Raw genomic sequence first — 17,630 nt, 5'->3', positions numbered from 1 at the left:
TGGTAATCAGTTAATAATGGGCTGTTCTTGAGCAACAAAGGTGTGGCCCATCTGGCAGCTGAGTCAGAAAGGAGGCTTATCACAAACCCCACCTGAGCCCGGTCATCTGGGAAATCCTCTGGCCTCATAGCCATAAATAACTGGCACTGTCCCATGAAAGCCAGGAACATCTCAATCTGCCCAGAAAACTTATCCGGCACAGCCACTGGGCATTTCCGATGGGGAGGGGGAGGAGGAGCTGCATGAGCCTGCAGCAAAGCAAGCTGGGCTGTTAATTGAGCCACTTGCTCTTGTAGAGTTTGATTTTTATCTTGCAGCTGTTGTTGAAACTGCTGCTGGTGGTCCATCTTAGATAAAAGGTGGTTTAAGTCAGGTACGGGACAAAAATGTTCTGTCTCACCTTTCTTCTTTCTCAAAAGATGAAAGAGTACAAACTCACACAAACACAGACAGGCAAGCAAGCTGACTCGGACTTCACAGAGTTAATTCTTTGGAACTGATAATGTCCTTGGCATTCCAACATGCTCTGCCTGCCAAGTCCGAATTGATAACAAGTAAAAAGCTACTCACAGAGAATTACAAGGCAGACCACAAGAATCATTCACAAAGAAGAACCTGAAGTAAGATTAAACTTTGTCCCATACAAAGTTCTAGCCGACAACACACCCACTTTTATCCCCTGTGGGGTGTGGCTCAATGACTCAGCTCACTCTCTGACCCTCCCACACCTCCTACGTTGCTGCTCATGTTTCTTCCTGTGATGCTGCCTAGGATCAAGTCAACATTCTTCCTCTTGACTCCCTGTCAGGGGCTGGTCCGATATGCCTTCCTCCTGATTAATCTCAGGCTGTTCCTCTCAGTTGTCTGATGAAACCTGAGCCATTATCAGGGAGGAAAGCATTGCCAGAGAGGAAGGTCCTGCGGAGGAAGGCATTCCCAGTTCCTCCTCCTCATCTTCCAAGTCCTCTTCCTCTAACAGCACAGGCTCGGGAATCAGAGCCACAAGTTTGTGTGCAAAGGCCTTTTCAATAATTTCAGTAAATTGGATCATCTATTATTGTGTCAGAGTTTCTTTTAAATTTTAGTTAAGTTTTAATTACACAGGGTTGCCCTATTCATCTTTAGCTAAAATAACAATTTTACTGTTGTCATAAATAAAATATGGCTTTTAATAAACTTAGTAATTAAAAGCAAACTTAAGCAATTGCATGTATAATAATGAGCATTCTAAATGTTCCCTCATTCTTATTGCTGCAATAATCCATTTGCAGTGACAGTAGAGTTTATTTTTGTTCAGCCCAGAAGAATAATTACACTTTTACTATTTCTTTAATTATTTTTAAAAATCAGTGTTTGTTAAAGTTGATTAGAATGTGAAACATTATTTGTGTCCTAATTGTATAATGATCATTAGAATCATTATGGTTAATACTGTTCTAATTCTGAATGCACAACTCACTTAGTAGAGCATTGTATACATCTGTGCTGGGTGCATCTGCAGATGGGAGAGTCAGAAGGCCAGTGTGGTAGCCAAGATTGTACGGGGGAAGCCCCACTCTCGATACTGACTTTACAGGAATGTAGAAGCAGGCAGGGCTTCAATCATGGTGGCATTCCGCCATCTTGACTATTTTGAGTCCCACTGACATTTGAAACATTTGGTATATTCATCCTGCCTAATCTCCCACCAATTAAGATGTGTTCAGGTCAGAGTCTTCTTTAAGTATGGTAATGCTTAGGAACTGCTAAAAAGTGTGAAAATAGCATTGGAGCAGTTCTTGTCCAACCACCTGTTTGGAAGTTTGTTTATCATTTGAAATGTTGGCATAGACCAAAAAACATATTTCTAAACGATGACATTCCATAAAATCTGTGCTTACATGCGGGACCTTTTCTTGTTGTCTCCTACATTCATTTGGAAAAAGTCCATTCACTGAGAACCAAAGAGGATGAAACATTAATCATATGGCTCAGATTTACATAGCTGGTTTTTTAAAAAGGGAAATAAAAAAGTATTCAAGCCAAAGTGGTTGAGGGGACTTCAAGGGGTTCAAGAGAAATTAGGACCTTAACTGTAGAAAAGGATTTTTTTATAGTGGTCTCAAGCCAAAGGGCACTTTTACATGACCTTTTTATTTTTCTGCTTCCCATTCCCTTCACAGCAGTTTGAAGTTGAGCTGTTGATCATCTTCACAGATACTTGTCTTGTAATACTGAAAACAATCAGTCAATCCATGCTGTCACTCCAGTCAACCTCTAGGAACTTGTAAAGAAAAAAGAAAAAAACAGCTTTCCTTCAGTGTAACAACCCCACCCCCACCCTATTTTTTTAGCTATATGATTTTGGCAGTAAGCAAGCAAGCAAATAAATGTGCATCCAACTGTTTACAAATAAAAATAAATAAAAAGCTTGTTTTCTCTTTTTGTCAGCCACAAGTATTAATATTTTATGTCCTAAGTGCTTTGGTCTGCTATGGATATAATTGATTGGTGCAGTATCCCTGTGAATCATAGCATGGATACATATATTCACAGAGATAACTGTCAACCATTGATCAAGAACCCTGACCCATTTGATAGGGGAAAGAAAACATGAGACAGTAAGTTAAACTATTTTACTTTGCCTATAACAAAAAAGAAAATATTGAAAAATAACCATTTGTAATTAAATTGTAGTAAGTGTAATTAGGACAAATCAAATTTGTCCTACTGAGGTTCTGCTCAATTTTACTGGCTATTAAAACAAATTGGTGACACTGTAAGTGAGTATATCACTCTGATGAGCTAAAAGATAATAAGGTAAAAAGACAATGCAGCTTGAATATTGAGCTAATAAAAGTGTATATGTTTGTGCTGCAATTTGTGATAAACTTGATGGTAAAGAAGCATGTGGGTATTTTTCCAACAGCACATTATTTGTAAAAGAAAAAAATCAGCAACTGCAATGATTCAAGAATTCACCCTACTTTCTTCCTGTCTTGCACAACAGAATAACTGTCTCCCCCCGCTACACACAAACACAGAGATACAGACCCACTGACACACAAATATCTGAGCAGACTGGTCTATTTTGCATCTCTCCTTTGTTTTTCTAGGAGTCACATGGTGTTTACTAACAGGGCAAGGACTACTTTTCCAGAATCACCAGTCTGCAGCTGATTTTGGACTAGTGCAGTGCACAAGTGATCCCTAGCAGTGATTGCAAATCTCAGTTGGAGTTGAAAAACATGCCAATGATAGCTGGTTCATAAAACATCTGCTAGGAAATTTGTTAGATGTTTCAGAAAGTCCAGGAATATCTATTATTTTGCCAAAATACTACTTCCTCCCTCCCTCTACAGTGAGATTTGCATCTCCCTGTACAGCAATAAATATATAAGAAAAACAATAAATATTCTTATGTTTGGAGCAAAGTACAGTACAAGCAAAACATTTTTTATCAATGACAAGTTGAACATGAATATTTAAGATATAGTTCAGGAACTGTTGCAAATCTTAACTGTTGGAAAGTCAAATGCTTAATTGTAACCTGAGGCTTTGTCTGTTGTAACTATTTTTCTCTTTTCTACATTCAGTGTCTTCAATTCAGAATTAATTGGGATGATTTGTATCTGTTTATAAAAGAGATATATTGTTTTTAAATAATTACTGCTTGCATTCTGTTTCAGGAGAGAAAGATGAATTTTAATCATTTTAATTCTATTTGCTATGCTGCTTCTTAATTTTCTTACGCTATCATATGATTTATTTTATAAATTGACATATATTCATTAATATTTATGTGCTTTTCTTTTCCATCCATCTCTCTCCATCTCATGAAAAGCACATCAGGGTAAGTTAAACCACAATGGTTGCTGATCATGTTCATTTTCAGCACCATGTTTAAATTTCCTCCTTTATTTTATTTATTTTTTATTTATTTATCTTACTATTTTTAATTGATGATCTGAGAATTGAACTAAAATTAAATACTACAATATTTTAAATTGGCAACATTTGATACCCTTTGAAAGTATGCATTTAGTTTATGGATATACCAATTTGTTTTTAAATGAACTGAATGAAACTCTAAAAGTTTTTAAATAAATTATCAAAATGTTCTAAATATTATAACTTAAATTGCACTCAGTCATTTGATTCATTTACTTGTTCTATATGAACGTTATATAGAACAATACTATTTTGATTTCTTTCACTCTTGATTTCGTCTCTTAGCAATTCAGTTAATTTGCAAATATGCTTTATTACTCTTGAGATTTTGGCTAAAACAGTAGAATGTAAAACTACTTTACTTACCTAGGTGAAAGACTCACTGAAATAAAAAGCCCTCATTCCTAGCCAGTATGTATAGGATTGAATTTTTTTATCTTATAAACAATCAGAAAATCTAAAAGGAAAACACAACTACTTGTAAGAATTAACATAATGTAAATAGAATCGGTTTTGGAGATTTACATGAAGTCTTCTTGCTGAAAGTCAGAATCTTATTCTAAATTTTTCAAGTAAAGTATGTACACATACAGAGATGCAGACAAATAGATATATATAGATATATTTGTTTTCGCAGGTACTTACATGTATGGTATTCAGCTTTGTTCGGGTATTTTCCCACATCATTATAATTGTGCTTTTAAAGTTGTAGCAACGTTTCGGCAGAATCTCATCTGCCATCATCAGGCTTCTGTATTGTGTTCGTCTGTGAATCAGACTTTCACAGCCGTTTCAGTTTTAAATTTGGGGCTAGCCTACTGCTGTGCCAAAATGGTTTTTTCTTCATCCTGATTAGTTGGGAGTCTTAGTCTGTGTTTATTGGTCTTGGAGTTTGCTGTGTTCTGCTTGATTGGTGTTTCTAATATCTTCTGTCTGTTTTGTGGCTTTTTTTGTTTTGATTGGCTGGCAACATTGTGTTTCTGTATTGGAGGCTTTTAGTGCAGCTTGGCTCCGAGTAAATGGACAGCTATCATTTATTAGGAAGCTAGGTTTCATCTGGGTGCCTAGTTGGGATGTCCTAACCAAAGGATTCAATTATGCTATAGCACCCAAAAAATCCCCACAAAATCCATCATATGTGCAGTAGAATCCAGCCTAACTAAATTAAATACAGATGAAGCTGATAGAATAAGACACCAAGTTACTAACATCCTATGCACAAGCAAGCCACCCAAAAGCAACTTGCACAAAGAGGAACTAAAAGCCCTGAAGCCCTAAGGAACGACAGCAGCATAATCATACTTCCAGCAGATAAAGGAAATGTCACAGTAGTAATGGATAGAAAAGATTATGAAACAAAATTGACAGACCTACTCCAAGACTCCACATACAAACCCATAAACATGGACCCAACCACATATCTGGAAAGTATAACCAAGAAGAAAATTATAACCAGCCACATGAGCAAAGAGATCCAACAGACCATCATCCCAAGAGAAAAAACTTCCAGATGCCCCAAACTATACGGCCTCCCAAAAACACAAAAAGAAGGCATACCTCTCAGACCCATAGTCAGCTCCAGAGGAGCACCACTACAAAACCTAGCTAAACACTTAGCAAAGCAGCTACAGTCCCATGCTGAAGCAGCAGCTTTACATGTACAAAACTCATACCACCTCTTGGAAATGATCAAAGATCTACACAAGGAACAAGAAGATCTGCTTGTAAGTTTCGACGTGGTTTCACTATTCACTCAAGTCCCGATAAAAGAAACTCTTGAAATCATCAAAAATAAATACCAACCAGCTAAACACCTCATAGAACTAGCAGAACACTGCTTAACCAACACATATTTCATATACAAAGGACAAAGATACAAGCAAATTGAAGGAGCCCCTATGGGATCACCACTGTCACCCGTCATTGCAAACCTGTTCATGGAAGAATTCAAATCCAGAGCCCTAGCTAATGCCACCCACAAACCCAAACTATGGTTAAGATACATCGATGACACATTTGTAATTTGGCCCCATGGAAAAGAAAACCTAAACAATTTCCTAACACACCTAAACAGCACACCCCCCAAAGTCAAGTTCACCATGGAAACGGAAACAAACAACTACCATTCCTAGATGTACTAATCTACAAAAAAAAAATGATGGCACACTAGGACACAACATATACCAGAAGAAAACACACACCAACCGCTACCTCAATGCCCAATCCCACCACCACCTAGCGCAGATAAACTCCATGGCCAAAACACTAATCACCAGAACCAAATGCCTGGCAGACAACACACACATAAAGACTGAACTATGCACCCTGACTAAAGTACTGACAGCTAATGGCTTCCACAAAAGCAAAATCACCAGCTTGATCCACAAAAACACACTGAGACATAATAGAGACCCAGAAGATGAACAGACCTATGGAACAGCTGTCCTGCCCTGCATAAGAGGTACTACAGACAAAATCAGTAAGATACTACACAGGCATCACATCAGGTCTGCCTTCAAAACAGACAGAAAAATAGCAGCCATCCTTAGAAACCCCAAAGATAAAATTGACCTGGAAAACTAAGGCACATATGAAGTCCCCTGTGCATCATGCCCTGCCACATACATTGGACGGACCAATAGAAGAATAAGTACCTGCCTGGATGAACACAAAAATGCAGTCAAAAAGCTGGAACACACTTCCTCACTAGTCCAACACATGAAAGCAACAGGTCATAGCATTGACTTCAATGGCACCAAAATCCTAGCCACTATAGAAAACCCCAGCCACAGAATTATCAGAGAAGCCATAGAGATTGAAAAAGACCTGAAAGCATGAATAGAAGAGATGATTCCACCAGACTGTCAATTATTTGGAAGCCTGCACTCACAAACAAAAAAATCTCCACACCACAAGCCAGGCAAACACCTGGGCACAGACAGATCCCCCCTGATACCTCCAGCTCAAACAGAACCCAGCCAGGCACCCAGATGGAACCTAGCTTCCTAATAAATGATAGCCATCCATTTACTCGGAGCCAAGCTGCACTAAAAGCCTCCAATACAGGAACACAATGTTGCCAGCCAATCAAGACAAAAAAAAAGCCACAAAACAGACAGAAGATATTAGAAACACCAATCAAGCAGAACACAGCAAACTCCAAGACCAATAAACACAGACCAAGACTCCCAACCAATCAGGATGAAGAAAAAAACCATTCTGGCACAGCAGTAGGCTAGCCCCAAATTTAAAACTGAAACAGCTGTGAAAGTCTGACTCACAGATGAACACAATACAGAAGCCTGATGATGGCAGATGAGATTCTGCCGAAACGTTGCTACAACTTTAAAAGCATAACTATAATGACGTGGGAAAATACCCAAACAAAGCTGAATACCATACATATAGATATATTGCATATAGTAGTTCTTGCCCTACTACTTACTTAATGTGAAGGATGTGTGTTTGTGTTTTATTTTTATAGTTATAATGTACACTGAAGATGGCATTTAATTTCATTGTACAAGGTGCAGTGACAATAAACTAAACTAAACCAGTCACTTAATGATGGTTTGAAGTTACAACAGACCCACAAGAGCTACCTATGATCAATAGTGCAGTTCCAACAGCTGCCTCGCCACAGTCACATGACCACATTTGGGGCACTTGACAATCCACATTTATGGCTATTTGCAGCATCCCACAGTCACAAGACTACAATTTATGATGTTTTTGCCGAGAACGATTTTTTTTCATTTTTTGGCAAAACCACCTCATAGTGAACAATGGATTCACTTGTCAACCAAGTTTTCACTTTATGATTGCTTATGTTCACTTAATGAACACTGTAAAAATGTTTGTAACATCAGATTAATCATGTTGATCATCCGAGTTATGACCGCTACAACTTACAATTGTAACACTCTGTTACAGTCAGAAGTCATGGTCTACCTAAATTATAGTTTTAATGTACCTTAAGTTTCCAGTGTCTATAATTGTTTTCATCATGTTTACAATTTGATGAGCTTATGCATTAAGTAATTTGATCAATTCTTCATAATGGTGGTATATTAGTAGCATTATTACTTACAGATGTTCAATAGGGATTACTTTGCCTTCTAAACTGCATTTACATAATATTGATGTTTAAGAAAGTGATGTTCATTGTGTATTAAAACAAGGTAACAACAGTATTATTTTAGCAAGCTGAGCTTTTATTCAAAGTATATTATATTTTGTTACTATAGACTATATTAATTTTTCTGTCATATTTAAACAATCATTTAAAATTTTCACTTTTTTGATCCTATCATAAATTTGTGCTACCAAGTATGTGGTTTTTTAAAAAAAAAATGCAGACGTGATAGAGTTCGCTTGCTACATTGCACCATGTGAATGAAAAGTATTTTAAAAAATAAAATTACACAATAATGCACATAAGATTGATCATTATTCTAATTTTTTTACTAACTGACTTCATTCCTATCTTTTATTAGTAAATAAATTTATGTGTAGATGACTTTTTTTCCTATGTTCTATATTGAAATTCAGTTTTCATCTAGATCAGCTTTCTCCAATCTGATATTCTCCAAGAATTTTAGACTATGGTTGTTGGCCATGCTGACTGAGGAGGATGAAAGTTATATTTCAGTATATCTGACAAATGGCAAGTTAGGAAAGCTGATCTAGTTTAACAAAGTGTGGAATATTCTTGTAGGATTCTACCTGTCATCATTGGCATTCTAGATTAGAACCTTTTTTCTAAAATAAATATGAATATTATTGTATAAATTAAGCTCAATGAATTAAAGTTTTGTGCACTAAGTTAAGCTACATTCCTATAATATTTAGGAGAAAAATAATCATACACTCTGTAGTTAGGTTATGTTTCATATCTAGATCTGAAGTTAAAATAATGCCATCCACTCTCATCTGACATCACAAGAAAATATGCTTGTCATTCCATAGAAAACAAATTAATATTTACAATTTTTAAACATCTGGATTTGCAAATAAAATGGACTCTCATTATTAATCAGCCTTATAATTTTCAAATATTTTTGGGTATACTATATTACTTAATGGCTAAGATTAATTATGAAGTATTAGTTACACAGTGCAATAATATGTATCCTATTTTAATTCTAGAAAAATTTCAAATACTTATCACTGTATGTTGTGCAAAAGACCTCTTTAAAGCAACATGCCCCAATGTAATCGAGAACTGTAGAAGATGAAGAGAATCAGGTTGAGAATTTCTGGCATAGGGCACAAATACATTTTTTCCCTTTCATTCAATCCTGTCTGATTATCAGAGACTACTCTCAATAACTCCCTACAGTTTGTTTTCTAAAAAAATGTTCACAATTGATTTGCCATTGCCTCCTTCCTATGGCTAAGGGAAAGTGACTGCCCCCAAAGTTACCAAGTTGATTTTCTGCCTAAGTCAGTTTCTGGGTTTCTAGACTGATGCCTTAACCATACAAGTATATGTCCAATATCTTACATTATTGAACAACAGAAAATATCTCACAATATATACTTTTATTTATTTATTTGGTTTGTCAATTGCTTACAAGATAATAGGTATAAGTAAAAACATAGTTATGAATACATGAAATGGATACATATAAGAAAAATTAAAAGAAACAATAGGACAGGGACGGTAGGCTCGTTGGTGCGCTTATGCATGCCCCCTACAGACCTCTTAGGAAAGGGGTGAGGTCAATAGTAGACAGTCTAAGGTTAAAGTTTTGGGGATTGGGGAAGAAACCACAGAGTCAGGTAGAGTATTCCAGACATTGACCACTCTGTTGCTGAAGTCGTATTTCCTGCAATCAAGTTTGGTGCGATTAACCTTGAGTTTGTATCTATTGTTTGTTTACTAAGCAAAGCTAACCATAATTGAGACATTTGAAGCTTATAGCAAAATCCTAATAAGACAAAATTGTTCCATATATTGTCTCAAGCCTAATTATTTTTGTTCATTATCCCTCTCTCCAACACGCTATTCTGATTCAATTGTGAATATTAGCCTTATTCACCTACTGCATTAGTACACAAATTATTCTCAGCCTTGGTTGGGATGCTGCTGATAGTTATAAACATATATATCATATATATATAAAGTATAATGGATCTGCTGCATGTCACAGCAGTTTTATGAGTGGCAGAGGCCATGTAAAATTGGAGGCTCAGAATGCTATAAATGCAATTTCTCAACTAAAGTTATACCTATTGAGTGTCCCCAGTGACATCTACTCTGCATGGCAAGGAAGCTACAGACTATGCATTTAGATTTTGATCTTCTTTGGGACAGTTATAATAGCACTCCTATGTTGTTATAATTTGGAATATTACTGTATTTTTTTAAAAAAATGTGACTGATACATAAGGGGCATGCATAAGTGCACAATAGTGCCTACTGTCCCTGTCCTGTTGTTCATACCTTTATTTATTTACATTTATTCGTACCTATTTCCTGTACTCATACTCATGTTTATTCTTATACCTATTATCTTGTAAGCGATTGACAAATTAAATAAATAAATAAAAATAAATAAAATACAATAGAGGGAACAGTCAAGAAAGTATATTGTAGAAAGTCCAGATACTTTAATATAATTGAAAATGCATAGTTCTTGGTTTAATTTTTTGGAATTGATTTTATATCACTCGGAAATACTGAAGTAACACCTAAATAATAACCATAAGTGATGAATTAACTTTTCAGCATTTATCTCTTAAGGGAATGGTGGAAGATTTTTCCAAGCTTTTCCTGCCTTCAAATATAATCATATATTTCAATTTGCAAATATGGTTAGATACTTTTGAGAATCATTATTAGAAGACTGAGTTAATTCTGTGCTGTGCTACTTAGTGTTTAACAGTGTCAAATAAAAGCCAGAGGTGCACGCATTTTTCTCCTTTCTGAAACTACCTTAATCTCCCAGAAAACTGCTGTGAAATGTCTGAAAAGGAAGACTGTTATATTAGACTGAATATCAGAATGTGCCTTACAGTTGCAATAAGTGGGAATAATCTCACTATGGTTTTTGAAACAGGAAGGTTTCCGGCTAGTCTGAGAAATATATGCAAAGTTCTGTATGAGCCCTGGCACTGCATAGTTAAAAACAATCCCACTAATACTACCTACATCATTGAACAGGTCACACAGTTTGAGACCTGTATCCCTCTCTTCTAGAAAAGAAAACTCTTATTGCTCTTGAATCAAAACATTATTTACCTCTGGATGTAAGTTATTTATAGTTGCAAGGAAAGCTAGCAGACAATTGTAGCAGAATATCTTTTTTAATGGTAATTTTATTAAAGAATTACAATCACAATGATAAAAACTAATACAAACTAAAAGAATAAAAAGAAAAAATAGATGATTTAGAAAATATAATAGAAAGGAAAATAAGTACAGGTAATTGTAAACTTACAGCCATTCATTTAATGACCATTTGAAGTTGTAGTGGCACTGAAAAAAGTGACTTATGACAATTTTTCACACTTATGACCATTGCAACATTCCCATTGTCATGTGATCACAGTTTGGACACTTGGTTACTGGCATGTGTTTATGACACTTGTAAGGTCTCTGGTTCATGTGATCACTTTTTGTGATCTTCTGATAAGCAAAGTCAATGGAGAAGCCAGAATTACTTAACAACCATGTTACTAACTTAACAATTGCAGTAATTCACTTAACAACATTGGCAAGAAAGATTGTAAAATAGGGCAAAACTCACTTAGTAACTATTGTGCTTAGCAACAGAAATGTTGGGCTCAGTTATGGTCATAAGTCAAGGGTTACCTGAATATTAAGAAAAGAAATGTATAAAAAAATGACCCCCGTGATCACAAGTAATAACAGTTTTAACAACCTTTTAATCACCTTCTATTAAAATACAAAAATATAATTTTGTCATTTTAATTTTAATCAGCAAAAGTCCATATCCAGAGAGACCAGCATATTTTAACCTTGATCAAATAAGCTATCTTTATATTCCTTCCTTGTACTTTTAACAATCTTGATTTTAATCCCTTTATATGTCCCAGAACTTGATTTCTTTTCATTATTTGTCCCATCTCATAAAATTCTTGAAAGCTTTAACAACCCTCTCTTATAAATTCAATATAGGAAAATTATCGAGATTTGTTACCCTAGTCTGATATATCCCTTTTAAATATTAAAAAATACAAAACAACTTTTGTATCTCCAGTGTACCACCTTTTTCCATATCACTTTTGTAGCCTGTCATTTATAAATCTTAAACTTTCAGATCAGTCTCAGTCTCAAATTACAAACTCCAGTAAAAGTTATATTTTTCCATAACATCTTTTAGAGACAGTCTATCTGTAGAGACAAACACTCTTAAAATTAACTTCTGAGTCCATTGTTTAAAAATATCCTTCAGTATATCAAAATTAAAATATGTTCCTCCATTCTGTATTAATAAGTCAAATGAATTGTAAGTGTTCTTCTCCTTTAATTGTAATATTTAGCTCCTTCTAGTAGTATCCAACCTTCAAAGTCCCATCCTCTCATCTTTTTAAGAATTCGTAACAAAAGCAATTTTCACAATAATGATTCTTGTAAATAATTCCAAAATCTTATTCAAATGCATCTAGGCTATTAGCCCATTTGTATCTTGCCAGAACAAAAATGTTAATCACCCTTTTGCTTAAGGGTCCTTAAAACTTGTATTTAAAACTTATTTCAGTAAGAATTGAAGTAACTTCATCTGGTCTTTTCAGACTCAGTAAAGATTCTCAGTAACTGAAAAGCAATTAACAACAATTTCTGAAAGTGATAAGAAAATATGCGAACACAGTGTCCTTTTATAGGTACCATTCATGGTTTGAGCAAGATAGCTATTCCCTCATCTGCCATAGCTCTAAGCCCATCAGAGACCATTGCCTTGCAGTCTCCTCCTGAGGAGCAACCATCTGAAGCACTTGTGGATGATCTCAAGTCCACTCCTTAACTGGAGAGAAATTACAAAAAACTGGTCTGCTCACTGGCTCATCATTATTCTATGGTGTTCAGTTTACCATTTCTTCTCCAAAAGTCATAATTTAATATTTGCCACCTAGATGATATGATCACTTTTCATCTCTGCAGAAACCATTTCAGAAGTAGGAAGATTTATAGCAGGGATGATCAACTAAAGGCCCTGAGATGTTGCCCATCTACAAGACCTAGTTCTTTCATCACAGGGCAAACTGATTGGAGTTAAAGTCCACCAATATTTGGAGGGCCACAGGTACACATCTCCAGTGTGTAGAACATACACTTGTGCATTTATAGCCTTGTCAAATTACAAACTATTTGACAAATCATACTTTTGTTAAGCTATAGGAAACTTTTGCTTTAAAAAAATATCTGCAGTCTTTTAAAATAAAAATCAATTGCAGACAGATGATGTGGAAAACTACAGCTAACACACATTGAACAAGCTGTGAAAATCTTGTTTTAAACAACTGGGCATTTTTTTGGCATTAAATTCTGATTGTTTTCTACTTTATGATTAGAGCATAAATATGTTGGGGTGCTCAGGTATGGCTTCTAACAAAATAGAATAATGACTTTCATAAACCTGTTTGTAAAAGTTGGAAGATGAAGTTAGGAAAATTGGATGATTATTTTTAATGGGCCAAGACTAAATGCATCTGTGAAAACAAGAAAATGATTTCTCCAAGGAAGGTATACTCTTGCAAAGTAGGGAACAAAAAAGAGGGGTGCTTTCTAAAGTTCAAAGAATATAGCAAACAGGTGAAAAACTTTAATATGTATTATCAGTGATATGATGCATTACAATTTTATTTCATCCATACTGAATTCCATTTGTGGTGTTGTTAGGTCTTAGCTCCTGCTTTAACTATCTCTAATGCACTTTTAGGCATGAACTTCTGGAGGAAGCTCGGAGGAAGGGCTTACCCTTTGCACAGTGGGATGGGCCAACAGTAGTTGCCTGGCTAGAGGTAAGTTTTAGGAAAACTTTCTAAAAATATTAGTATACCTGATTTTACCTTCTTCATCAGCGGTTTATAATTTAAGTTGAAAACAAATAAAGACCCTGTTACAACCGTTAATTCTCATTTCCCTCTTGAAATAATATCTATAAGCAGTTCATTCTTACATAGAATGACAAAATGCTTTCCCTTTAAAAAAAAAAAGATATATCATAAGACATATCATACTAGAACTCTAACTGAAAAATTACCCAGTTTAAAAAAAGATCAGCATATTTTAACCCAAATCCATAGGAATGATAAAGCAAAAGTCCACTCATTCTATGGAAGTTGAAATGTAAGTTATACGTTTATAAACTGAGAGAGAGAAAAAAATATTTTTGAGGAAGTGAGAACTTTAAAATAATTTAAATAAGATATAATGTCCATCATGAGATGAATGTGAAATAAAGAGCATTTGTAAATGCTATAGCATTTGTTAAAAAAAAAAACACCTTACATAGAATCCAGAAGCAGGTTCTTCATTTTTTTAAATTATACCACTATAAAATAAATTTAAAATCTCCAATTTAGAAGTAAATTAATACAAGAAAGCATTTGTGGTCATGAGTGTTGTGTGTTGTTATGTTTGAAAGTTACTTTAATATTAACTCTAGTAATAAACCTGGTTTTGAATTTTGCTTCAGTGACCAATACTAGATTCCCAGATAATTATAATTTTGTCATTTAATCAGAATAATTAGTAACTAAAGCACATTAAATTTAAATGTGAAAGGCATATTTTTAAAAATTGTATCTTTTTTTTATTAGTTCATATCCATTCATCATTCCTGTCAGGATTATTTTTTAGACCATTGTATTTAGATTATTGTTTGTTTTAGGAAAAATAGTTTTTCTAATAAAGGAGATGTTACAATGGAACCAAAGCTGATTATGGGATGACACTATTATATTCCTATATTTGGAGGGAAATTGGTGATTTAATGTTTTTTTTTGAAAGAAAAACTTTATAAGAAATTGAATGTCATATCTAAATCTAAACTTGCTTATCTAATCATTAGTATGTGTATTCAATGCAAACTCCCAATTTAATTCAGTTCTGGTAACAAAAATAATCCTATTGTTAATTCTTAACTGTTGATTCTCCATCCCTAACAGCTATGGCTAGGAATGCCTGCATGGTATGTTGCAGCTTGCCGTGCAAATGTGAAAAGTGGTGCCATCATGTCTGCACTGTCAGATACTGAAATCCAGAGAGAAATTGGAATCAGCAATCCTCTGCACCGTCTGAAGCTCCGTCTGGCAATCCAGGAGATGGTGTCCCTCACAAGCCCATCAGCCCCTCCAACTTCTAGAACAGTGAGTCATCAAGCATAAAAAAGGAGTTTGCTGGATCTGTCAAAAAGTCAGTACATATCCTAGAAGGTACTTCTGGGCAACCAAGTAATGAAGAGCATAATAGCTTATTCCTATTTGTGTTCTCCAGTGACAGGTAAATTCAGTGACTTCTGAAGAAAAAAGCCGTTTTGTCATTCTAGAAGATAGGCATTGATAAATATATTCTTTCTCAGTATGTCCTGATTTCTCTTGCAGAAGGGTAAAACCATTCTAGTCCAGAAGTTAGATTCAGATGATAAACTGAATAACATTAGTGTGGGGAAAATGGACTAAAATTCGGCCTATATGAAAAAAGTCATCTTGATTGTTACCCATTTTTCTTTGGTGTTAGCAGAAGGCAGTCTTTTCCTCCCATGCCAAGAATGCACCCTTGAAGCAGGAAGCTATCTGCATTTTGCTCAGGGACTAAGATAGCTGCTGTGTGCTTTTCTGATACATGGAAACCCATTGCAGCTCAACTTCCTAGAGCTTCTCGATTCCTTCACTGGAAAGCTCCCAGACCTATTGATCACTATATACTTTTCTGGATTACAACTGTCAAACTGAAAATCATATGGGACATTTGGGAATTAGTAAGGGGTCACTTTAAAATGCAGAAGGCAAATAGGCCAGCTTGATAGACCAGGTTAGGAGTTCAGGTCAGTTGTTCCTTATTTATTTATTATTTTTTAATCTTTAAATAAGGTTTCTTTGTACTTTGTCTAGGATACAGAATTACTGATTGAACTATAATCCTTCAGAAGGTTCACCAAGGTTTTTATATTCCTAAATTATGGCTAATATCACTTCAAATACATTTATTCATTAAAAAATATGATACCCAATTGGGATTAATGTGTTATTTTCTTAAATCATCATTTCTTCCATTATACTTCTGGTCATGTGTAGCAACAATTGAAAATACAGTATCTCTTGGATCAACTTCCCAGATGATTTTCCCATATGCAGGACTATATATATAAAATACAGTATTCTCCAATCTGATGTGATCCAGATTTTGTTCAGGTTGCAAAAGCTATCATTTTGTTATACTGACTATGCTGAATAGAAATTACAGATATTACAGTTCCGATATACCTGGAGAAAATCAGATAAAGAAAGCTGTTTTAAATTAATGATACTTATGAAAACAATAATAGAAGTCTGTAGGGTATCGCTGGAATCCTGACATAGGGATTATTTGTTCACATTTAATAGAATGTAGATGCTCCCTTCCATATCCGAATAATTCAACCAAGGGATTTTTTGCTGGGGGAAAGCAGCTATTTAACATTGCTTTCTAGCTGCACCTCACCTGAGACAAGGATGTGGTTGTGCTCATTTTGATGATGTATGCTGTTAACTTACAGTGTTGCTGCCTTTCTTCTTTAACACTGCTTACCTAATATGGATTTTGCCTGACCCTGTGGGTATGGACAATAGCCCTCAGGCAACGTTTGGGTAACCCATGAAGAAATGGAAAATCTTGCAGCTCCAACCAAAACGGTTAGTTCTAATATTGCCTATCATTATTGTAGTGTCATCATAGGAAATTTTTAGGAGTACTAAATGTAATAATTTTACAAAACAATCTTCTTTGTTTTACACAATAAGCTTCATATGGGTAGGCTATTTTATGGAAATGTCTGAAATGTGTTGTAAACAATTATAAACTAATTAAATAATTTGTATCAAAATAAATACAAATACATTAAAATTAAGAAATATACTCAATCCTCAGTTGTTTAGTGCATATTTTTTAATGTGTAAATCCCACCTTGTTTAGAAAGCTCCAGGGTTAGGAAGCTATCATAAGAAGTTCTTCTGACATTGTACTTCCCAAAGCCATTCCTTTGTCAACTAGGGAAGAGGTCTGGCCAGGATATCTTGGGGACAGCAGTCAGTAGATTGCTGGCCCAGCTGACAGATAGTTGGATGATTGCCATGGGATTGTCCACAATGCATATGTATTGAGGTTATCTTTCCTGTTCAAGCTTTACAAAAGCTTGCACACAATTCAAAAGCCAAGGTATCACTGCTCTCCATTCTTGGCTAGTCAAAGCTCTTGACCAGTATCTCCCAGAGAAAAATGCATGGTGCAGAAACTTTAATCAGTTGGTGCCCAGTCAGCTGACTCACCAACTAGTAATTCTTCTGCCTGGGGCTTACTGAAAATCTGGGGTGGCAAGAGGCTTATTTACTGTCTCTTTTCCTCTCCTCCTGACCAAATTTTATGACAACCTGGAAAAGAATATGGGATTATGAAGATATATTGTATTGCTCTATTTATATCTTATTTATTGGTTTCTAAATATTCTATGTTTTTTGTTCTTAACTGACAT

General features: G+C 35.1%; 2 protein-coding genes across 6 annotated transcripts in view; one reads left to right on the top strand and one right to left on the bottom strand.

The window, feature by feature from the left end:
* Positions 1-17,630, bottom strand: part of ACSS3 (acyl-CoA synthetase short chain family member 3) — a 129,133-nt gene that overhangs the window by 41,515 nt on the left and 69,988 nt on the right. The window lies entirely within an intron of this gene.
* Positions 1-17,630, top strand: part of PPFIA2 (PPFI scaffold protein A2) — a 194,048-nt gene that overhangs the window by 167,663 nt on the left and 8,755 nt on the right. For all 5 annotated transcript variants that reach the window (XM_087934511.1, XM_087934508.1, XM_087934513.1 and 2 more), the window contains 3 exons: positions 13,839-13,920; positions 15,070-15,270; positions 16,732-16,794. In XM_087934511.1, the coding sequence (XP_087790637.1) occupies positions 13,839-13,920; positions 15,070-15,270; positions 16,732-16,794 (346 nt within the window). The remainder of the gene's footprint in view (positions 1-13,838; positions 13,921-15,069; positions 15,271-16,731; positions 16,795-17,630) is intronic.

This window comes from Pseudonaja textilis, chromosome 5 (genome assembly GCF_049901715.1).
Source record: "Pseudonaja textilis isolate UNSWEBS1 chromosome 5, rPseTex1.2, whole genome shotgun sequence".
In the NCBI taxonomy this organism is placed as follows: Eukaryota; Metazoa; Chordata; class Lepidosauria; order Squamata; family Elapidae; genus Pseudonaja; species Pseudonaja textilis.
This window is presented reverse-complemented; position numbering and strand designations above follow the sequence as displayed.